The sequence below is a fragment of the Mus caroli genome, chromosome 2, assembly GCF_900094665.2.
Source record: "Mus caroli chromosome 2, CAROLI_EIJ_v1.1, whole genome shotgun sequence".
In the NCBI taxonomy this organism is placed as follows: domain Eukaryota; kingdom Metazoa; phylum Chordata; class Mammalia; order Rodentia; family Muridae; genus Mus; species Mus caroli.
Window position 1 is genome coordinate 70,881,650 of NC_034571.1, and position 24,221 is coordinate 70,905,870.

At 43.5% G+C, this 24,221-nt stretch overlaps 1 protein-coding gene across 2 annotated transcripts in view; it reads right to left on the minus strand.

Moving 5' to 3' along the window:
* Positions 1-24,221, minus strand: part of Pde11a (phosphodiesterase 11A) — a 350,512-nt gene that overhangs the window by 77,382 nt on the left and 248,909 nt on the right. For both annotated transcript variants that reach the window (XM_021181980.2, XM_029474559.1), the window contains exons 11-12: positions 11,420-11,566; positions 10,821-10,928 (exon numbers count right to left, since the gene is read on the minus strand). In XM_021181980.2, the coding sequence (XP_021037639.1) occupies positions 10,821-10,928; positions 11,420-11,566 (255 nt within the window). The remainder of the gene's footprint in view (positions 1-10,820; positions 10,929-11,419; positions 11,567-24,221) is intronic.

Here is a 24,221-nt window from a genome sequence, read left to right on the forward strand (position 1 = left end):
TAAAATGGCTACTGAGTGCACAGGGGAAAGTCTACTGGGTACGCATCAAGAGGTCGGTAGTCAAATTACAAAAAGCTTTATTTTGTGTTGAAAAATCCACAGAGAACATTTATTCATCAAAAATTTATATGCCCTGTATATTTTCAGGGCTTTTTTTTTTAAAGAAAAAGATTTTATTTGTAATTTTAAAGGTGTTGGATATGATAATTTTAAAAAATTTTTAATCAAAAGTAATAAAAAAGAAATAGCTTGTGTTGAATTAAAAATATTTAAATAATTTTGTGATCAGACTACTCCAGGTTTGAATAAAATAGTGACATTTGGAAAAGTGTCCATTCACTTAGCAAATTTTGTAAATATCTGCACCAGCCTAGGCCAGGGGAGAAGTGCGGTCCAGTGGAGATTCTGCACCATGGAAGAGTGTACTGGCAGAGATTGCTGGCCATCTTTGCTTTTGGAGACAGCAGATCAAGCATTGTATGTTTGTCATGAGTGCAGCCCAGACAGTGCCTAGTCCCATAGAGTCATGATCCCAACTAAGAGGTCCCAGCTCAGCACTTTCACTTTCTTCTCTCACAGACAAGAAAAGCTGAGTCCCAATCAGGCCAGTCTAAGCGTTTTTGAAAGGCAGGATGCTTCCAGGAAGTTCTGCCCTGCTCCACGCCAACATGTTCTAACCGAGATATTTACAGACATAAGTTAACAGGTCCTGGGAAGGGTAGCAGTGGACGAGCACTTAGCAAGAAGCATGTAGGTCCTCTTAGGTTTTAATTCTAGTTTACAAAGTGCTGACAGTCACTATCTGGAGCCTTTGATTGGTACATTGTTACACTTACTTTAGCCCAAACCACTCTGAAGGTTTCTTTGTAAATTCCCTAAGGTAAACAAATGTCTGGAGCTGCACTGTTGGTGGTTGGCCAGGCTCTGCTAGTGCACTTCTTCTTCTTTTATTTTTTTTGCTTTTTTTTTTCCCCCCGAGACAGGGTTTCTCTGTATAGCCCTGGCTGTCCTGGAACTCACTTTGTAGACCAGGCTGGCCTTGAACTCAGAAATCCGACTGCCTTTGCCTCCCGAGTGCTGGGATCAAAGGCGTGCGCCACCACTGCCCGGCTGCTAGGGCACTTCTAACGTGAAGAATCTATCTGCAGGTCAGAGACCTCCCAACAGGGACCCAGGGCTCTTTTGGGCTTTATATGCATTTACTGAAAATTCTAGATGCTTCAGGCTGGGATTCTTGCCTTGTTTGCTTCAAGAAGCAGTGGCTACATCTTGGTGCAAGTTCTAAGGGCAGGCTGGTGAATGTCAAACTATCTGATAGACTCCAGTCAGTGATTTTAGGCAGAGGATTTTTTTCCTTCAAGTTTTACAGTAGCAGCAGACTTCTTTTCTCTAGACAGCCAGCAGGGTTTCTGAGTAAGCTTAGTAACTTCTTGCCACAGTTGGCTCCCATTTTAAATAAGAGGTCCTTCTCTGACAGTCAGAGATTGTGTGTAATGAAAACACCAAGCGGAGAAGAACAGTTGTCACCATAGTCCTCAAGGGAAGGGAAAGCCAAACCGTCCCATCGGCACTCAGTGCTCAGACCCCCTTGGTGTGAAGAGTGGTGGCTGTAGAGCTGAAGAAGAGGCCATGCCAGCCTATCTTGAGACCAAGATGTCCCCTTGCTCTTAGGGGACCACCATCGGCACCGACATGTCACCCTCTCCCTTATCATAGCACACAGCACAGCACCATGTAATTCTACTTGTCCGCATCATCTGACCACATTTTCTTTTCTTTCTTTTGAAGATGAATGCATCCAAGCATTTACTTGGCATTAGTAAAATATTGATTTAAGCACACAATGATTCTCCCTACCAAACTCAGGGCTGGTGAACTTTACAGTCTGTCCCCCAAAAACTTTCTTCTACCTTTGGGGACTTCAGAACATACTCAGTATCAGATCCCAAACCCCAAGGTGTGTTTGGTGTAAATGGTGATTTTTGCCTTCAAGGAATGCTGCCAACGCTGCCAACGCTGCCAACGCTGCCAACGCTGCCAATGCTGGTCTAGGCAAGTCTTAGAAAGAAGTGCCAAAGCTCTGTCTTGAAAAATTCTTGTGTCGAGTAGATGTTTAAAGCATAAACGAAACAGTTTTAGGTTGATTTTATCTATTATATTTAGTTATTTTTAACTGCTTCTAAGACTTATCACTATAATATAAATATAAATATTTTGGAACTGTAAAATCATTAGAAATAGAAGTCCACTGCCTAACTTCAGTGGACTCTGTCTCTTTGTAGTCTTTTCCGATCTGTACTTAACAATTACTTTGTTTGATTTGTTGGCAAGAATATTTCAATACAAATTTCTGGCCTCTGTCAACATTATTTTGTTTTCAATTTTGTTGTTGTTTTTTGTTGGAGAAAGTGTTTTGTTATCTAACCCCAGACTGGCTTTGAACTCACAGCAATCCCCCTGCCTCAGCCTCTTGAATGCTGGAATTACTAATGATGGCTGGCAACTTTCTTTCATTCTCTGAAAGTCCTGGTGTAGTCCTATAAAATTCAGACAACATATTTCTTCTTTCACATTTTGGTAAAATGTGCAAAAAGAGGAACAGAATGCTAAGAGGAAAACCCCAACCAAGTGCCGTAGCAAGGCTTAAGAAGAAGGCATCATAGGCTGGAGAGATTGTTCAGTAGTTAGAGCACTGACTGCTCTTCCAGAGATCCTAAGTTCAAATCCCAGCAACCACATGGTGGCTCACAAGCATCTGTAATGGGATATGGTGCCCTCTTCTGGCACGCAGGTACATGTGCAAATTGAGCACATAAACATAAATAAATATATAATCTTTTTAAAATGTTAAAAAAGAATTCAGATTTTAAAAACGAATAATGCATCAATTAAGAGGGAAGTCAACCTGGAAGAATGCTCAAGGAAACTGAGGGTTGGATACACAATAAACAGAACCGTGTCTCTTTCACGTCTACTGTGTGCATTTTTTGCAAAGAAGCAAAAGAAGATGATTTCTGGATTCCCAAAGCCTTAGCTTTTAACATCAAGAACGTGTGTCTTTAGGGTTTTTTGTTTTTTTTTTTTTTGGTGTGGGGTATGTTTAGAAATACAGTTTATTTATTTATTTATTTATTTATTTATTTTACTTACGATAAATTACGAGTGAGCACACTATAATATCACAGGTATGTGAGCACACAGAGAGATCACTTGATGCATATTAATTGTGCAGAAAGCCAGATCTCTTGAAGCATCCCAAGAGACCCAGTTGATGGATTTCAAGAATACAGGGACTCTTCAAAGCTTACCCCACATTTTATTTGCCACCAGTGAACCAGGATTAAATATGAGACCCGTGAAAATTTAAAACTTTTTAAAGCCCCTCACTTAACACCCTTAGGTGCCAGGTTTCAGTCCCAAGAAAGTGGCACTAGCAAGCCAAACAGTGCAGAAAATGGAAGCCGTGATGGATGGCTGCTGGGTCTCTCTGACCTGAAGGATTGGGCTGGCATCATAAAACACAAAGCGACAGATTAAGCAGTTTACCAACACCATAAAAACCTCAAGAATAAACTCACTTCAAAACCCAAAACTAAAACCTAAAGAATCCTAATTTGTAACTAGACAACCCCAGACCCCATGCTGCACGCATTTCCTTATAAGCCTGTGCCCAGGAGCAAGGGCTTACAGTTTCTTGGTAATGTCAGACACGATTATGGCCGTACACTTTTACAATTTACATGTCCTAAGAAAAATACCCAGTGCAGGCTGATGGTGCGGGAGAATTTATTTTCGCTAGGAGAGGAATGACCCATAATTCACGAACGGTGATGCTTAACGTGAGTTATGGAGGTTACTCTCCTGTGAGAGGAAATGGATTGGACGCTCCTTCTGCCCCGCTGTATGTTTGGTTATTAGCGCACCAGGTTCTTAATTATGTGTGGCCTTGCCTTTTTTTTTTTTTTTCTTTTGTAAAATAGATGTGAATAAAGAGAAAGCCAGTTAGAAGCACGGAGTGCCTGATGGAGGCTCTGGGATGCAGGTGGAGAGAGTTAAAAATAAAAGCCATTTCACACAACTGAAGGGCAGGAGCCTTAAACTCGCCTGCACCACTGTCTCCAACTGGTCCATTCCACTGATAATTTATGATGTCCACAGCTGATGCTCTGCAGAAATATTAAACACCACTCCTTCCCTAAATACAAAATTTGCCACATGTTTCTGTTACATCTACGTGAAGATTTAAATGTTTTTTTTTTTTCCCCAACGTGCAAATTTCATTTTACTATTATAGCAAAGCTACAGGACACATAGCAGTTTTGTTAAGGGAAGTGTGATTACATACACTGGCGAGGTGGTGCAAGGGAGAATGCTTTTTTGGAGACCTCAAACATGATTACCATTTACTTCAGTGCAGCCAGTCACAGAACTTAACTGTGACCTGCCAATGACACAAGGAATTTGATTCTGTCTCCTGATGCGGGTTCTGGCGACTGAAATGTTTTATTTAACAACTGGCTGCCTCTGTCCTTCCCAAGGGGGCAAACAAAGAGTTCTAATTGTATTCCAGAGAGATTCCTTTTGGGGGAAATTTTTGACCTCAAAGATCAGGACTTATCTGAGAACGTCAGTCACCAGACCGCGTGAGATGCCCCAGCTTGAGGCTGGGACAGATTCCCCCCAAGTGTCCCTTCTGTTCTCCAGCTTGAATTATTGATAAAATGGCATGGCTATCTCCCCAAATAACCTTGTTGACAACACAAAGGTGGACTAAAGAACACTACCTCCACACTGAAGATTTAGGATTCCCCAGTAAATGTCAGGAGGTGTCAATGTGTGTGCCGTGACACTTGGTTATTATTAGTGTTTAACTGCCGGTCCCCACCAGCGCCATGCCGCCAGCACCACCATAAATTTTAATGTGATCACGTGCTCTTCCCTTTTCACAGCCAGCGAATTCTGCAAGATCATAATATCCTATATGAACCCTAGCTGAACCTTAGCGTGATGCGATAAGAGCGAGATTTTGAGCAATGAAAGTTGTTCGTCATTATAGTGCTTAAAAAAAAACCAAAAACCAAAATCCTGACACTGAGCAACATAGTTCTTCAAATAATATTTTCCCTAAGATAAATTCACTCATTCAATTAATCTTTATTGAGCCCTACAGGAAGCAGGGCAATGCCCTAGGTGATAAAGAGTCTATTTATAGGACACTAAAGAACCCTGACTCTTAAGGACCCTTTCTGTTCCCCTTGGAAAATCTGTCAGAGATTACACACCATTTATAATGCAAACAAAAAGTATCCCTGTAACTTAGACATCAAGGCACGCCTTTTAGTCTACAGAATACAAGCAAAAAAAAAAAAAAAGATCCATTCCTATATTTGGTTTACCCTGTCAGTACAGCTCTGGTCATAATCTTTCATTACACATGTGCACAACGGACTAACATCCCTTTCTCCTTACATAAACAATGAGAATTTGTATAGATACCATTGGTATATAGGTTTTTAGTCTCTGTCTAGCCATGGTTGATGAAAGCATTATCTAGTATATTTATTAGAGGAAGGCAAAGCTCAGGAAAAAAAAAACTATATAGGTATTTCTTTCAAATCAACGGTAACCTTGAAACTTTGATTCCGCAATTTTAAAAAAATTTCCAGCGAGGTGCATGGAACAAATCAATAATCGATCAATGGGGTTCCGGGTGAATGAAATATCCACCCACGTCTGAATAAAACTGCTCGTGCTATAAACTTCCCCTTTGTTTCCTTTGATTTCTAAGGAGCTAAAGTTATTTGGTTTCCTAAACATGAGGCTGGATGCTGTTGCAAACCATTTTGAGTGAATAATCTTATTTTCTCTGTGTGAAATAATTTTAGAGATAAAAGCTAGGAAGTTGGTGCAAATATGCATGTGAGTGTCCAGAAGTTTGTGGTTCCAAACCCGCTCAGCAGTGCCCAGCTGAGCTACTTCCCCCTTCTCCTAGACAATGGGGTTAGGAAAATGCGCGATCAAATTTCAAGTCACGTGGAGGAGGCAGGATTCTTCCTGCTAACGCACAGTCATAAAACAGGCCCATCTTCATAGAAGGGGCTCTGTTCCGACAGACCGGCTTTGTTGGTGAATATTTTAAAGAAAACATTTATTTTTGCACTGGCCTGTATCTGTCGCGCCAGAAGAAAAGAAGCACTTTCAAGGAAGGTTGGTCAAGCAAGGTTTGACCGCTCACTGCCCTCTCCCCGCCCCTCCCGCCTCCGGGATTGGTTGGGAAACTTTGCCTTGGAGCGCCATCTAGAGGAAATTCCAGCACACATCGGGCATCCTCTCATAGTCAAAATTTTCCTTCCTTCTTTCCTTCCTTCCTTCCCTCCCTCCTTTCTTACTTCTCTTTTTCTTTCCCTCCCTCTCTTCCTCTCTCCCTCCCTCCCTACCTCCTTTGTTCCCTCCCTCCCTGCCTTTCTTCCTGTTGGCTGGTGGTAACTTGAGAAGCAGAGGCAAGATGATCAAAAGTTCAACCTAATGTGACCACAGAATTGAGGAAGGGAAACTGGGGTTGTGGGGAGGGGTGGAGGTCTGGAGAGTGGTTGCTGTGGAACACAGATGCTGTGTACATAGAAACGAGGAAATGGGGGAGGGGTTAACTGGGAAGAGGGGAGGGAGAGAAGCACAGAGGGAGAGGGAGGGAGGAGGGATACATAGCATTAAGAGTGTTTGAGAAAAATCATAGGGAAACATTTTTATGTTTCTTAAAACACACATAAATGCAACATGTGTGTGTATGTATGTGTGTATATATGTATCTATTAGTTTAAATGAAGTGACACTTGGGAGTGATACTATTCTCTCAGGAGCTTTAGACTATCTAACAAAACACCCAATGCTAGACAGGCAGGGAAAACTTTCTCTAGATTTGTTGGTCAAGGGAGTTGGAAGAAACTCCCAAAATAACACAGCTTATTGCTGTAGCTAGTGGTTACCTCTCAGAACTTGCAGGCAAGGCCTGCTCCTAGAGATGCTCCATACGTCAGATATAGTCGTTGCAGGAATAAAGTTAGAACTGACCTGGAAGCCTCTGCCCTGAAAACTAGCTTTCCTAGTACCTGAAAAGACTATGCAAGTTGACAAAGCAGAAAAACAATGAACAGCCCCACCTACCTGCTGAGCTTCCCAACCATACAATGACCAGCACTCATCAAAGGTTCAAGGAAAGTTGCGATAGTGACACTGATATCTCGGAGGTGACAACAGCTGTCTACTTGGATTTGTATCCTGCTTAAGAGGAGGAACTCACGCTTACTGATGCAAACCTAGCCAACGACCTATGACTCGCAAGGTCAAGGACCCTAGAGGAGAACCTAGCATGGCTATTTCCCCCCAAGGGTCCAGTACGATGTCTAACTGTATTCTAAATAGGCATCCTCATACCTGCAGGTATAGTTATCACTCCTCCTCAAAGAAGCTTCCTTTTGGAGCTTCTTGCAGACCAAGAAGCTACAACTGGTCAAAACGCTGAAAACAGCAGACCGTGGGATGCTCAGCCTCAGCTGAATCATGCACAACACAATCAACTCCTTTACCCAAGGCTCAGGGGACATCTTCAGGGATGGAGCAGAAAAATTGCAAGAGCCAGAGCGCCAAGATATCTGTTCTGAGATTGTGTCTTCTACATAGGACAGGGAAACTGCACCCAGGAAGTCTCAACAGCATGGCTGCCTAACCAAGATCTGTATAATGACCACACCTGTTAACATACCAATATAGAGGAGGGAAATGTCACAAGGCCCCACTTCCAGATAGATGAAGATCTAGAGGCAATGAATGGCTTCTGAGAGAGGAAGTCTCAGTCTTCTCCAGGGACGGGCTCTCTGATGTGTTATCCAATCCCAAATGGTCAGCCCTAAACATATGCACATGCTAACAACATCAAACAGACTCAGAAAGCTGTGTATATAACCAGAACTAATGATATAAAACAATTATGCGATTAAAGAAGATGAGGTCATGAATTTGAGAGGGAGTAGGCGGCAAGGGAAGGGGGATGAACAAGGTGGGGTGGAAAGTATTAAATACAGTATTCATGAATAAAATTCTCCAAAAAAAATAATGCCAAGTCAGGAGGCAGAGTATGTGGCAAGTATATTTGGTAGGAAGTGAATGAAATCAAAATACATTGTATGTATGATAGAAATTATTAAAAAGATCAAAACATTATGTTTTTAGAAAGAAGTTCAAGGGCAATGCCATCTACACTGCTAGTTGAAGGTCATTGAGGGGCAGCCTGGACTACATGAGACTGTCTGCAAAAAAAAGACAAAAAAGAAAAGAAAGGAATCCAGATTAATAGAAAAGTTTGGTTTGGGTTCTAACTTGTTAGAATTAGAATATGTGGACCCTAGAATGAAGACAGAGTCTCAAAATAGTGAAAGACCCCAGTGATCTTCAGGGGTGCATATAGTTCTGGTGCCCATACATGGACATAACGTGCGTGTCCTTCACCACAGGCTGGGATCATGTTAGAAACTAGATTTGATGGCTGAATTAAGTGAAGAACATCTACATGCGTCAGGCAGTCTTAGCCATCTCCAGAATTATTGTGTTGATTAAACAAACAAACAAACCAAAACCTGCTTAAGTAGACTTTCCCAGATGGAGCTGGAGAAGACACCCCTGTAAGACTTAAACAAGTTGGCACTCCAGCCCACCACAAACCTTCAGTAAGTTTGGCAAAATGTCATGAGCAGAAAGTAACGACTCTTCCAGATGCAGCTGTGTAGCCCCATGTGCTGGAGACTAAAATAATATCCACTGACATCTTCTTTCCAAGACTCCTTCCTGCAGTGTGCGATCTCCCGCCCTTCTCCCCCAGAGAACAACAGTGAACTCTTCTATTTTTGCAGGAGCATGAACGCAAAAACAAAACCCAGACTTTTTCTAACAGGGATGTGCTCCAAGTTGCTGAGCAAACAAAAAAGTAATGGCACCCTTAAAATCTCTGACACAATGATGCTCCCAATTATGAGGGGGCATAGCCAGCAAGCTCAACTTTTCCCCGATTCTTAAGAAGTATTAAGACTTGGTACCACAGAAATGTTCACTGATAACACCTCAACACCTTTTATACCCGTGGGTGCACTGTGACCCCACCACTGCTGCCAGATGCCTGCCTCCCTAAAGGCTTGTTAGAAGGCTTCCTCTACCCCTGACTCCCACAATGCAGTGTCTAGAGCATTTCTATTTATTCCCTTTCTCTGAGCAATATTTCTGCTTGCTTATTTTGACAATTCCACAAATCCTCAGGTTTTCCAAGACAACTAGTTAATAAGCCCATTGTCTTCTGTGAGCCAGACCCACTAGCTTGATGCACAGAAACAGTTTCTTGTCTACCAAGCTCTACTAAAGTTGAGCAAGATGAAGGTGTTTTTGTTTCCAAGCAACTGGCCAGATAAAGCTCAGGGGCCAGGGCACTTTCCATCTGCAAGTAATTTCTCAGCTGATGGTGTACACAGTAGAAGGCAGAACCAGGTCAGTCTGCCTCGATGGATCCCCACACATTCCAAGGGACAAGTGACTCCCTTTTGGTCTCACCCGAGTTGAAGCCAGTCCATCATTCTCTGTTGAGAACTGACTGAATGCATGGCAGAGTATAGCTGTGCTAGGGTACAGGGGCTGGGGATTCGTAGGTGAATGTGGTTGAAGCGATAAGGAATTGTCCATGAGTGCGGGTAACTTAGCAGGAAATGAGAGATTAGGAACTTAAGACACACAGTAACATCACAGCTGTCTTACACTGGCGCTCTGGGTTAGGAAGCAATTACTGATGTTCTGGGAGACAGGTGGAACTTCATGGAAAACCAGCGTTAGATCAGCACCTTAAAGGTTGGGTAGACGTTTAATGGGCAGAGCACAGGGTGAAGATTTTCATGAAGAGGAAGAATAAACTTCACTCATTTGGATCAAAAGAAAACGCATTTCACCCAGGGTCCCAATTTTGTCTAGGTTTTAAGATGAATACAAAGACAGGAGGTGTTTGTATTTATGTTGTAAGAATCCAGATCTTACCGTCTATTTTTTGCATAGTAAATGTGTTTATATAAACTCACATGTGTGTGCATATCTATACATGTTTCTGTTATGAAGTAGCAGAAAACCCAACATATTCAAGTCAGAAAGCGTTCTTCTTGGTCATTAACAATGTTAGCAGAAACTGGGCCAACAAGTGGAACAAGTGGGAGCTTTTGTTTTGACCCTTGTCATCAACCTTTGCTTTCAGAGTTAACCCCAAGGCTTGTCTCTGGCCTGGTGCCCTGACAGTCTCTGCAAACCTACAGGCCTCTGTCCACGTCTGCCTTTACCCCTCTCTTCTCTCGAATTCCCTAAGCAATTGTTCTTTCAGAATTCCATATTCTCCTGAGTGACAGTCACACACCTTCTTGGGCTCCTGCAGCAACCCAATCTTACCCAGGGATCTCTCTTTCCTCTCCTTTATCTCCATTTCCTCCACAAAGAATTTACATAGAAAGTCCAAGTGTTAGGGGCAGGGAGTAAGAATGGATAAGAAAACCAGCTTCCCAAAAGAGAACACCAAAAAAGAAGCCCCAGTCTTCATCCCAAGGCTGTCCACCCACTTTAAGGTGTCAATGGTTTCTGAGTTTTAAAGCTCAGAAATTGTCACATATCTATTGCCATAAACAGGACATGTGTGAGCTGGCATGAAATAACCACAGGACAATTTTCAGGGAAACAGAAGTGTATAGGAGAAGTGGGGGGTCCACACGAATGAAGGGTGCCCCTCCAACATCGACAAACACACTTACAGTTAGCATGGCAAACATCAGTTGGCACACGTTGAAGGCATGTCTCCAGTTGTGGTAGAGAACCATCCGATAGTTTTTCCTTACTGTCAGAAGCCACCTGCACAGGGTCTAAAATGGGAGGGAGGAGGTTGGGTTAGGGAGTGGTTTGTGTCCTCAGAGGACGGCTGTTCATGTGATTCCATACGATGATCAGAACTGTCCACAGCGGGCTGAGCAGGCAGCTCAACGGTTAGGCACATTCTGCTCCTGAGGCAGATTTGGGTCCAGTTCATAACCATCTGTCACTCTAGTTGGAGGGTATTTGATAACCTCTTCTGACCTCCCTGGGCACCAGGCGTGCATGTGGGGTACATACATACATGCAGGCAAAACAGTCAAGCAAATAAAATAAGACAAATCTAGTAAAAACAACAACAACAACAACAACATCTTCCTAAACTTCCACTAACACCCTGCAGGATTCTCATGACACGTTCATGGCATCCACAAGGCAGAGATCATTGCCCACCCCGTGCCTTTGGAAGGCCTTTACATCACAGTGGCTAAGACACTTTTCCCGGTGGACTCCTTAGTTTATCCTACACATATCTTCACCTTACCTCATAGTCGATTTTAAATTTCTGTACCATCCCCAGCTCCATGAACATCCGTAGAGCGGCTGTGATCATGGCGTCAACATCAAGGGAAAAGTCATCGAAATGGATGTCATCGATGGCCAGTTCCGACACCAGAGGGATGTTGGCTGCCTACAAAACCAAGACAGCCAAGCAAAGCTCACTAGCTTTACACAACCCTGTGTCCAGCTTTCTTCTGCTTATCAGTGGTCCACATAAATCAGGTTTGACCCACACTTACACTCTGATACTGCTAAACTCTGAGCTATAAATGTCTTTTGTTTCTTAGTAGCAAATGCCCAAGAAAATGGAGTGGGAAGGGAGGAGATGGGAGGCTAATTAGAAGATAAAATATGCACACTAGATCTTTCCACAGAATTCAGAATATACAACTGTCTAGTTTACCGGAACTGTGGCCATAGGAGATACACTCTGATGCATATTGCTACATGCAGAAACATCTGGGTGGCCAGCAGCTATGAATTTTATTTGCTGCTATACAGAAAAGGAGGTGGTAATACACCACTCTCCCTTGCTTCTTCCATTTCCAGCGTAGCCTGTACCTTGAAAAAATATGTGCAAAGCCACACACATTCTGTATATTCAGAAGGGCAGAAAAGGGCAAACAAAATATGCTGCATTGATTAAAAAATAGAGCCACCTAGAGAGTTAGCATCATTTCAGTTAAAGATAAATTTTGCCATATTGTTTAGCAATATACAGTACAAGTCCAGTACTGGTCATATCTGTTCAGGGTTTCCAAAAACTCACGCTAGTTGGCTGTCAATCAGTTATCCTGCACAAACCTAAAGGAGAGGTAAACCAAATCTTTGGAAATATTTTTTATGCCAATTTGTTGGGTTTGCCATGTCATTTGGGCCACTCTTGGTGTGTGTGTGGTGTGGGTGGGGGGTTGTTTTATGGCTTTCAAGTTACCAGAGACCATTGCGTATCTGTATTCCTGGTCTACTCACTGGGTATAAATTACCCTGTGAGTAATTTATGCCCTGGAACTACTTTGGCTAAGCAATTAAATCCAACTCTGGCCACTCCAGGCATTCCAGAAACCACATAATTAATCCTGCCTCTCCAACCCTGTGCTTTTCTGCAAGAGTTTACATGCCTAAGCTAAAATACAAACACTGTCCATTCCCCACACGATGGATGAGCAATGAACAAATCTATGTGTTGGGCCAATTGAGCTTCCATTTTGAAGCCTTTATTCCATAAAAAATAATTCCCCCAGGCTTTGCCAATCATTTTTATATACCAATAACTTTAATTCCTGGAATTAAAATTGTAAGGTTTTCAAAATTTAAACACAGTGGTAGGTATGTTTGTGTGTACATATGTGTGTGTATGTAGTTTGTGTGTATGTGTGCATGTATGTGTGTATGTATGTGTGTGATATGTATGTGTGATATGTATGTGTATGTGTGTGTGGATATGTATGTGTGGATGTGTTCTTATGAAAGCACTTTATTTATTTACTTTAAAACATTTCCTTCAAAGTTAAACAAACCCATATTAGTTTTTCTAACATATGTACAAAATAATGGGTTTGTTACAAATGCCACACATTTGTGTCAAGCATTTTGTTCAACGTCAATCCCTGTCCTATTAACTTGTCCTCTTTCTTCCTGTTAGCCCCAGTCCTCTCCACTAGTACCCGACTTCCACTTTAATGGTACAAACATATATTTAAATCTGCATCCCACATACGAGCAAAACCACACTATATTTGTCTTTCTGAGTCTAGCTTGTTTTAGCATGATGATTCCCAATCCATTTTATTTATTTATTATGTATTTATACTTGTCTATTTATTTGCTGCAAGTGACACAACTTTATTCTTCAGTGGTATTTGTGTGTGTACCTGTTCGTGTGTGTCCGTGTCTGTGTGTGTGTCTGTGTCCATGTATGTGTGTGTGTGATAGCAGCCAGAGGGTGACATCATGTCTTCCTCCCCATCCTTTCTGCCTTAAAAGACAAAGGGCTTGTCACTCAGTCAGAACTCATCAGTTGCCTAGACGTCTGGCCAGTGACCTCCAGGGATCCGCGTGTCACAGCACTAAAGTTACAGAGCCGTGCAGCGTTTACGTGTGGCTGGGCATCTGAGCTGGGGACCTCACGTTCCCACAGCAAGCGCTTATCCGAGGAGCCACCTCCCAGCCCAAGTCCCTTCTTTATGACTGAACAAAACGCCATATCAAGCTTTATCCTTGTCCACACGAACCACATTTTATTTACCCATTATTTTGCGGACAGGCATTGTGGTTAATTCCATACCTTGGCTATTGTTAAGTACAAACATGAATACATATGGATCTCTGGAGGATTAAGCACATCATCGGTGAAGGCAAAGCAAATCAGCCCTTCCATGCTATTATAATCACACACACACACACACACACACACACACAGAGTCATCTTTCTCTGGCAGCAACTCTTTTTCCTCACCCAGAATCAAACAGTTTCAATATCTAGGGTTTTTTTTTTTTTTTTTTAAATCAACAAATGAGGTAGGTGAAATTTTGTTACTTCTTAGTATTATTTTAAACATTATTGTCTCTTAAGTTCCCACCACTGAAGATAATGCTCAGCCTGACTCACACTGCATCTGACTGGAGCTGCTCTGCTGCCTTCTGGCCGCATCATACGCACATCCATGCACACACACTTGTAACCTCCAACAAGTATAACATTGCTCCCGAATGCGCGGTAGGTATTCAGTCAATTTATGTAGTTTACTATGACCACCTGCCATTTCCTTGATCCCATTTAAATCCCACTGTGCAGCTCTTCAGCTCACAGTGGCCTACCCACGGAGCCGAGGCTGGCCTTGAACCCCTGGTCCCTCTGCCTCTGCCTCCTGAGTGCCAACCATGTTGGACTAATAATCTTCACTGTGTGTTTTGTTGTCCACACACTTACCATAAACTCAAACTTCTTGCTAGTAAATTGGGAGATAACGTACTAATGACAGCATTAGGTCTCCTTTAAAACATGTTAGATGCCTTGGGCAATCCATGATTTCATTAAGAGAAGGCTCCCAGGTTCCTGCTTTGACTTCCTGCTCTGACATCCCTAGATGAGGGACTGCAACCCTGAGCTCAAACAAACACTCTCTTTCCCAAGCTGCCTCTGATCAGGGTTCTATCACAGCAACAGAGAAGCAGCCAGGGCATCCCCTTACTTCTCCAAAGATGTCAATGGCTGTCCCATTGGACATTTCTTCTCCTTTCCTATTTTGTTCTTTGCCTTGATCTTTGTTCTTATGGCCACAGAAACACATATGTTAATTTACTCAAAAAACTTGAGTAGGTAGGTATTACTAAATATGTGTATATTATTGTATAGAGGACCTCTAGAACCTTTTCATCTTCTGTAATCAGACTGTGCAACTTCTAATATCCCATTCTTCTAGCTTTTGGCCACTATCACTCCATTTTCAAGTTTGGTTGCACTAACTGCCTTGCACACAGTGAGAGCGATCACACTGCAGTAACAGCAGATACTGCACTGTGGCTCCTTAGGCCAGCCCCAGAACAACTCTGCTCCCTGCATGCCTTTTGGGGGGTTTGCATATAGAGAATTCCAAGCATATGAAAAGATCTATGTTGCAATTTGTTCCAATCCAAACACAACCAGGAAACCGATCCTAAGAAACAAAGGCACTGACCAAATGACATAGGTTTGTCTGGTCTCGGCAGGAAAGTCAGTTTCTGAGTTGAAACAGGGAACTGAACCCTTTACCAACCATCACCAAAGGACCCTACATGGCAACAGAGACATCACGGCTGCTCTCCCGGTGGCCCCCGTCTTCTGGTTATTAATAGTGTGGTTCTTTGTGCCATTATAAATCTCCTACCCTTCAAAGGCACTAAATTCACTTAATTATCTTAAAAATTAAAGAATATAGGCATTTTTTCATTATGAAATGTTAATGGAAAGGAAATAAGAACATTAGGTTGAGAAATGGAGAATGACCTGTGGTTCACTAAGACCCAACCTTATTGACCTTGTCTTTTTTCCCTAATAGGTTGATTGATCCACAGTTAAATCATACCAGTCCATACATCACCCTGAGCCCTGCTGGAAACCCTTGCCGGCATGTGCAGCTGCATAAAACATTCTCCGACTTTCAGGAGCGACCATTTTACTGAACATGGAGAGTGTTCATCCAAACATTTTTTGGGTTCAAGAGCAGGTTCACAACAATCAAGAGTCAAAAGCGGAGGCCATCCTGAGGAGATAGGTGTGGTAGGTGGTCTCACCTGCAAAAGCCTGGGAGGACAGCCTTCTCTGGCCAAGTTCCTTGAGCTATAGCGCATGCCCCTCCATCCTGTATGAGGAGAACAGGATGGGACTGCGTCTTCCAAGCCTATAATTACTCTAGCCATAGGATATTAACAAAACAAATCAAAGTCAATTTCTCAAAGTGTCAGTCTTTGCCTTTTAAATATTTATAAGGTGCCATATCCCTAAATCAAAGAGGAGTGTCACAATCCAAAATAACTACTGAATTAATAGCCAGGAAATAACATTTGGATAAAGAACCATTTAGTTTACTGCAGCAATAAATGAAAACACAGAATTATGGGTCCAGGAGCTAATTTGAATAGTGCTCAGGAAGGGAGACTACCTGGCTGGCAGTACCTGGTGCTCCGTGCCTGGTTCTTTTCTTTGTTTGGATCTTAACAGTTAAGTGCTTATCAAAGGGAGTCATAAACCACCCCTGTACAACTGAAGAGGAAGCATTACAAAGGAGCTGTAAAATGTAAGCTACAATCCTGCATCCCTTTGATGCATGAACACTTCGCTGAGTGATGCTGAGTAAGTGGGAAGAAAGAGCAGAGTGGGTGGCAGGTCAGCTTTGTCCTTCATTCCAGACCAGTCTCGCTCTTGCTCCTCTGGTTAAAAGCAGAGGTAGGAGGAGGTCTCAGGCTTCCAGGACTGGTCGAGATAGGGAGCTGAGCTACAGAGATGCCTTACTGCGTGCTGGGGATAGCTTTGAGTGTTTTATGAATATTAACTCATTCTCATTGTTTGTTGTTTTTTTTAAAAGCACACTAAGAATATTTAAAATCCTGTATTACAATGAAGCGACAGAAATAGATGATGAACAACTTTTCTAAATTTGCAGTGTGATTGGTAGAGGCAGAGTTGGATCTGAGCTGTAAATACTGGCTCAGAAACACCACACTACCTCTGGAAATGGACCAATGCCAAGGTCAGGGTCACCCATTCCTGTCCAGCAGAAAGTAACTTGGTGTGTCATGAACAACACTTGGGATTTAGCTGCAGATGGCCTGCCTGGTGGTCCATTTCTTATGAGGAACACCCTGGGCTGTTATAACTATGTTGCTGCTGTGGCCACTGTGTTACCCAGCTTTTGCTGATGTAACCAAATTCCTGAGAAAGTCAACTTAAAGGGGGACTCATTGGTTTATGATTTCCGTTCATGGTTGACTGGCTCCATTGCTCTCAGACCTGCCATAAGAAACATAGGGATACAAGGGCCTGGTGGAGGAAGGATGCTCATCCCATAGCAGCCAGGAAATCAGGGAGGCAGGCAAGTTAGAGGGAGGGATAGAGGGAGAGAGGGAAAGAGAGAGAGGATAGGGAGGGAGAAAGGGAGAGAGAGAGAGAGAGGGTAAGGGAGGGAGGGAGAGAGGGAGGGTAGGAGGAGAGGGAGGGACAGAGAGAGAGAGAGAGAGAGAGAGAGAGAGAGAGAGAGAGAGAGAGACAGTGGCAGAGACAGAGAGAGACAGGGAGGGAGGGAGAGAGAGAGAGGGAGAGAGAGAGAGAGAGAGACAGAGAGAGAGAGAGAGAGAGAGAGAGAGAGAGAGAGAGAGAGAGAGAGAGGACTACTGGGACCCACCTCCTAATGCAAGGGTCCAAAAATCCCTGAAGGAAGACCCCAGACTCAAATAGTATGCAAGGACAAAGAGTGTTTATTCTTCAGAAACAGCCAGCATCCAGGAAGTCCACCATTCTTTGAAATGGCGACCCCAGACAAAGGCTCGCAGGCCTTCTTAAAGGGAACTAGGGGAAACTGTCTAGAAGGATTAGGTAATCTAAAATTTTATTGGTGGGTGCTGGGGTCACAGGTGGTCAGTGGTCTGCATTCCTATGTCATGAACGTTTAACTGCAGCATGAGATAGGGCTGGCCAGCACAGATGGCCCATCCTGAGATAAGATATTTCTCCATTCCTGTGGTTATCCCCAGACTGTTCTATGGGAGGGGGTTTTATGGCCTTGTTCCTGGATTTTATGGTCTGTTCCTGGAGCTGGAGCCTTATGACCTTCTTCTCAAAATCAGACCTGGGTCCTTCGCTACGTGAGCCTTTGGAGGCATCACAGAGCTAAACTGTAACCGTCATTGTCCTTTGACAGCACATATCATTTCCCTAAAGAATAGAATGGACATAGGAATTTTTTAATGACAGACTTCAAGGAGTCAAACTCTTCCTTAGGAAAGCTAATGGAAGTCTTCTTGGACCAATGAAGACAGGTTTGATGGCTAAGTCTGTGGCAGGCTCTGCCCAAGTTGCGATACATACACCTGGGAAACGAGGCAGCTCCTAAGTCCAAGTTTGTCTGGAGGTGCAAGGAAGGACCCAGGTCGTTTAAGTGTGGTAAAGAGGGAAACACATGACATTATTATAATCCCTGAGAGAAATAGTTTCAGTTTGGTATTGTATGTTAATTAGAAACTTTAGCTATATAAAGTTTATTTAGAATAATTTAAACTTTAAAGAATAGTTACACGATTAAAAAGAGTTTCAATAAAGCCTGTCCCCAAATGTAAGATAATAACTCCATTCCTAAGACTACCATGATGTGCTCCAGAACAAAAAGAAGGACACACAGAGTCAATGCTGAAAACCCAGGAAGGTCAGAGGCAACAAGAAGAGAGACAGTCACTGGCGAGAAGCACAGATCATCTGATGTGAGCCCTAAGTGGTGGGAAGAGTTCACCAGGCAAGCAGTGGCAGATGCTGTTCTGGGCAAAGGACAACAGGGGGGCAGAAGGCTTCTGACATCTCTGAGATGATACAAACCAAGAAGTGTGGGCACAGAGGTCCCCCAAACCCTTGGGCTCACAGGTCTCGTTCTACTCAGCTCAGAACCTAGGCTGCCCCACCAACTGCAAAACTTGAGCTTGTTTAGGCAAAGGTTATCAATTTTTCCAAACTCCTATCCATAGCTTCAGACCGCAGTCCAGACCCCTGACTATCTCAGAACATCACAACTAGCTTTTGTTAACTGTCCAGATAAGTCTGTTCCCTCAACTCCTGGTGATGACCAGTCCCTGTCCTCCACGGTGGGAATTCCCCTTCAAAGCTCTGCTCCTAACTTTGCTGTGGCGGGTAAAAATAAAATGTAAATACTGCTTTCGTCTGAAAAGTTATGTTTGTGTTTTTCTCTTTCTCTGTTCACTTAGTAGCCCACCTCCTCATTCTAGGAGAATGTTGTGGTCAAACAATCCTGTGTCCTTTACGGGGGAAGTAACTTGGTGTTGGTGAGCAAGGCTCTACGTTTAATGGGTCATGAGAAGGAGGATTTTTCTGTTCACATAGGATAAAGGGGTGTAAGGAGGAGGGGCCCTGGGACCTGCAGCAGATCTTAGTGTATTTATCAAAGGACCACCAGGGAGGCACTGTTCAAGTGTTCTCCAATGGAATCCTTGCAGTGTTGGCATTTAGTCTAGGCTCCGCCCCACAGTTAACCTGACAACAGCCAAGTATGCCTGACTCACTATGAAAGGGGCTGCTTGCCCTCTCCTCACTCTCTTGCTCTCTTGCTCTTTCTCTTCTCCTCTTCCTTTATTCCTCTACTCCTCTTCTCTCTCTCTCTCTCTCTCTCTGTTTCTCTCTCTCTCTCTGTTTCTCTCTCTCTCTCTGTTTCTCTCTCTCTCTGTTTCTTTCTCTCTGTTTCTCTCTCTCTCTNCTCTCTCTCTCTCTCTCTCTCTCTCTCTCTCTCTCTCTCTCTCTCTTCCCTCAACTTCCCTCCCCATTCCCTGAATAAACTTTATTCTATACTATACCGCCATGTGGCTGGTCCCTCAGGGGGAAGGGATGCCTCAGCATGGGCCTGCAGAGGCACTCCCTTCCCCCACACCATACCATGCCTCCACCGAACATATTCCTTCCTCATCTTTTAATAAAACACAGCACTCAGTAGTTAAACCCAGACTCCAGGCTTGGCCTGAATGTGATTAAGTGGACACTTGACATTGTTTGTACTCTGGGACTCACCAGTCAGAGTGACTGGTGAATACTTTAGCCCACCATCATTCAGTGCACACCTATGACCACCCAATAGCGGTGATACATATGTACGCAATGTTCCTCAGTCCAGTACCCCAAAACACAATGCCTGAGAATATCAAGGAAGACTTAAAGCATTCTGGATACCTATAGAAATGCTGGGGGCATCCCTGAACTTGAAGCCAAAATGAATCAGCTCAAGGCGCTAGAATGCTGGGACAGTAATTAATGATTCAGGTTTCATGCTGTGCCATTGCTTGCTAAGGGTCTAATGGGAAAGAGGAAAATGGCTGTCTTGGTTGCTGGGTGCTATGTATTGATATTATCTTCACCATAGTGGGCAGGTTTGCACATTCAACTCATTAACTGTTCGCCATGAATAAAAGCTGGGAATCCCATCAAAGGCCCCTGAAGATGCTCTTCCCAAACCATGACACAGAAACCTTGGTAGGGGTGGGGTCAGGCAAACTTTTTCCTAACTACTTTAATGGATATTTTATACTTAGATTCATTCACTCATGTGCATGAGGTACAACACATACATCTCTCTCTCTCTCTCTCTCTCTCTCTCTCTCTCTCTCTCTCTCTTTCTCTCTCTCCCTCCCTCCCTCCATTTCCCTCTCTCTCTTCCCTCCACCCCCTCCCCAAGGATGGGCATCAAAGCTCATATGGTACAAGGATGTCTAACTTTGGGTGACTCTGACGTTCTCTTTGTGCACACAGCACTGGGGTTATTTTTGGCAGGGAACACATTGATCATTCTTAGCCCCTGGTCCTGGTTTTGTGATTCCCAGCTCTGTGACCCTGAGTAGAAGAATACCCTACTTAATTCCATGGAGGAAGAACCCTACAAGATTTGTGAGTAAGGGCGGCATGGCAGCCCTACGAGTTGGTCAGAACTTCATATAGTGCTCTTCTTCCCATATCTGAACAGGGGAGGATGTGGCTATTTGCAGATTGCCAAGGTTAGGCAGCCTGTATTTGACTTGAAGTTTAGAGTGATGGAAGTCCCTATGGCAGGATGTCAGCCCACCATAGCCCTTCTAGCTCAGGAACTGCTGTCCTTTGTTTCCATAGCCATAACTGCCTTGCCTTTTGCAGAGCATTTCTCTGACTTATGCTCAGTGGGGCCTTAGTGACTTCTTTCCCTGTTTGACTTCAACCTGCTGAGCTAGTGTCTTCGCTTCAGGGTTTGCAGCCCCTCTCTACTCCAGGATGAAAGGAAGCTCAGTCATTGAGGTGCCTTCCCTCCTCCATGCTGCTGGCCAGCGAGCAGGCCACATGGGCATGAGGCAATAAATCAAAGACTCGTTCAGTAGCTTGATAGACAGAGAAAGGGAGAGAAAGAGATGAGAAAGTTGTGCAGCAACCAAAGATGAAATTGTCTTAGAGCATCAGGCTCTAGAGATATATCAGAGCATCAGTTTCTAGGGAGAGACCAGAGCATCAGCCTCTAGAGATGGAGAGACCAGAGTATCAGCCTCTAGAGATGGAGAGACCAGAGTATCAGCCTCTAGGAATAGACCAGAGCATATGGCTTCACACTATACCATGAAGCAAAGTCAGGGAATGGTGAAACACAAGCTTTGGGATGACTATTAGTAGCTAATGGCAGTGTTGGGCTACCCTGAGGGTGAAGAGAAAGGTGCAGAACCACTGGCATGGATGTGAACTTTACAGAACTTCCCAATCCATAATCTGAGGATTATACCATGCCATCTCAGCCACAGCCCCTGCTCTGACAACCTCTTTTTAGCCTGCTAGTTGGGCTCAGGAGCACAACCTGTTACCAGAGACACATGAGGCTACTCCCTTCATAATCACTTTTAGTGAGACATCCAGAAGAAGTATTTCAATATGTATGCATTTAGTATAAATATTTTCCTATTCTGCATCTCAAAATGCACAGCAGAGTCTCTGTCACTTCTGTAACTCTGTAACATCTCAGCTGTTGCTTTTGTGTGTGCTTGGGCATCTTCTCAGGAAAATAGGCCTAACATTCCCTATATGCCTCACAGTTCCTCTGTGAGGTAAGATAAGTAAAAATTTATATACTTTCACGTATAGATCCAGTAAATATTTATGTTGAGTTGTGCCGTCAAGGCTCAGGGAGCACTCTACAGGAGGTGTCCATTCTTAGGGGCGAATAAAACAGTCAGCTGCAGTAAAGACTTAATCTATCAAGTGAGATGAGGAAGGTTGTGGAGCTGATGGCTGAGACACAATTCCCTGTCTTAAGTCCTACCTGGATTTATTGTTGCTGGGCAGAGGCATTTCTGAGCACACATGCAGGCATCCATGTACACACTACCTAGCACACACGCAAACATCCATGTTCACACTATCGTGTACGCACCTGAGACTTCATCTACCTTTTGACTTTCCTCTGGTATCTTCCTATCCCATTCTATCGTGCATAGACTGTTCCTACACACACAGACCAACATTTTAATTTCACACCGGCTGTGTTTTGGCGATATTTGACTTAAGCTGAATAATCATGATTTTAAAAAAATGCATACTGTTCATTAAAAATATCCGTTAAGTTTAACATCACCAGTAACTTTAAAAATTGAGACCCGAAGTATTGTTGACTATTTTTGCTAGTGCTGGGTAAAATGTATACCAGAAGAAATAATTTCCCCAACTAGTGCATGTGCAGAGACGTGTATCTATACCTTAGCATCGCACTAAGTTCTTGGCTGTATCTCATTTAATCCTGCAATAAGCTCATGGATGGAAGTTCCTTTTGAGTCATAATTTATACCCCCTCCTGTCACAGATGAAGAGATTGAGAGGAAGAAGGTATGCAACATGCTCAAGTTCATCTGAGGAGAAAAACCCTGGGATTAGAATTCAAATCCAATCGCTCTGGCTCCCGACTTCTATATTTGTAACCACAATTCTCTATTGTCTATGGAGTGATTTAAATATCTTTTAGATTCATTGTGCTGTCAGCTCAGTACTGGTATTATTTCTTGCAGAGAGCCTCTCCATCCAGCCTTAAACATTTTTTTTTTGGCCTTTGTGAGTTTGTCTTTCATCATTTATAATTTCCATAAGGAAAGGATTAAGATTCTCGAGTGTCAGCAATTATTGAAGCCTAGTTCTTTTCATGGCTTGGCTCGTACTTAATAACTGCGAGTTGGTGCTGGGCCAACCACATGGCTTCTGAATTTGAATTTGAAACTGTGTTTGCTACTTGCTAAAGCTGTGGCCTTGAGCACTCCCCTTCTGATAAAAGAGGAAAAAAGTTTACCATTCTCACAGTCATTATGAAGGTCAAAATGGGACAAAATCTTGGCACAGTGCCAGGCTCACAGTAGGCCCTTAGTGTCAGGCAGCAGGTCTGTGTGTAATGGCTGCCTAAACACAGGGCCATGGGGGACTGAATCAAATCTGTTGTGTTCCTGCAGTCCTGGAGGTGGAAGGTCTAAGATCAAGATGATGGACAGTTTTGGGTCTCCTGGGGCCTGTGTCCTTGGTGTAGATGGCTATGTCCCATCTGGCTTTCTATTCTTGAGGTATCTATTTCTCTTCTCAAAAGGGCACTAGTTGTGTTGGATTAGGGACCACCCGTATTACCTCACTTATGCTAATTTCCCTTTACAGACCCTACCGCCATGTCCACTCACATTCTGAAGTACGGTTATGAGGGCCTAAATGTATGTTTTTTTTTTTTTAAGGGAAACCTAATTTAACCCACAATGAGTGATTATCATTATTACAGCAAGCTGAATGATGAGAGTCTAGGTCTTCAAAACAAACATTTCAGGTTGCACTTAGCAGAGTCTCCCCCAGGAGATGCCTGTGGATTATAACGTTAACTGTTCCTCTCCCTGTGCCTTAGAGAGGGCCTGCTAGAAGATTGTCCCCAGTAAACTGTAGTGCCTCCACTCTTGGGGGAAAAAAGATCCACATTCAAAATTGGGTCTCTACAGTATCACTGGAGGGACATGCCATCAACTTCAGTACCTCATGAGGTAAGTCTTAGTGGCATCAACCTATCGAATATGACTTCAGCCTTCCCGTCCAATCGGAAAAGGCAATCCAGTCCTCATGTGCTGAGCTGGTAAGAACTGGATCTTCTACCCAATATGTGGTTTATAGAAGCCTTGCCACCCTGCATTCCTACCTGTGTACTTCCATAATTTAGAAAATAATTACCTAGAAATCCCATTGAGGAAAGACAGAAGTTCCTTCTCGGAGAGCCTGGTGTCAGTTCTGTCACTCCTCCTGGCTCCGCAGAACCCCTCAGTCCACAACTTCCCTCCTGTCCTTGTCCTGACTGCCTAGAACCCAGGCTGATTCTCAAGCTGACTTTCTGTCTGTTGAACCTGCTCCGTCTGTAACATTTCCACAGCCAGCTCGCCCCTGAGTCTCCTTTGCTGTCATTCTCTCTTGCCCATTCAGTAAATAGTTCCCGAAGCCGTCCCTGCTGTTAGGCAGGTTGCCAAGTGCTGTGTGGGCATCTTTGCATTGTTCCAACCAGGGACTTCCTGAAGGACAG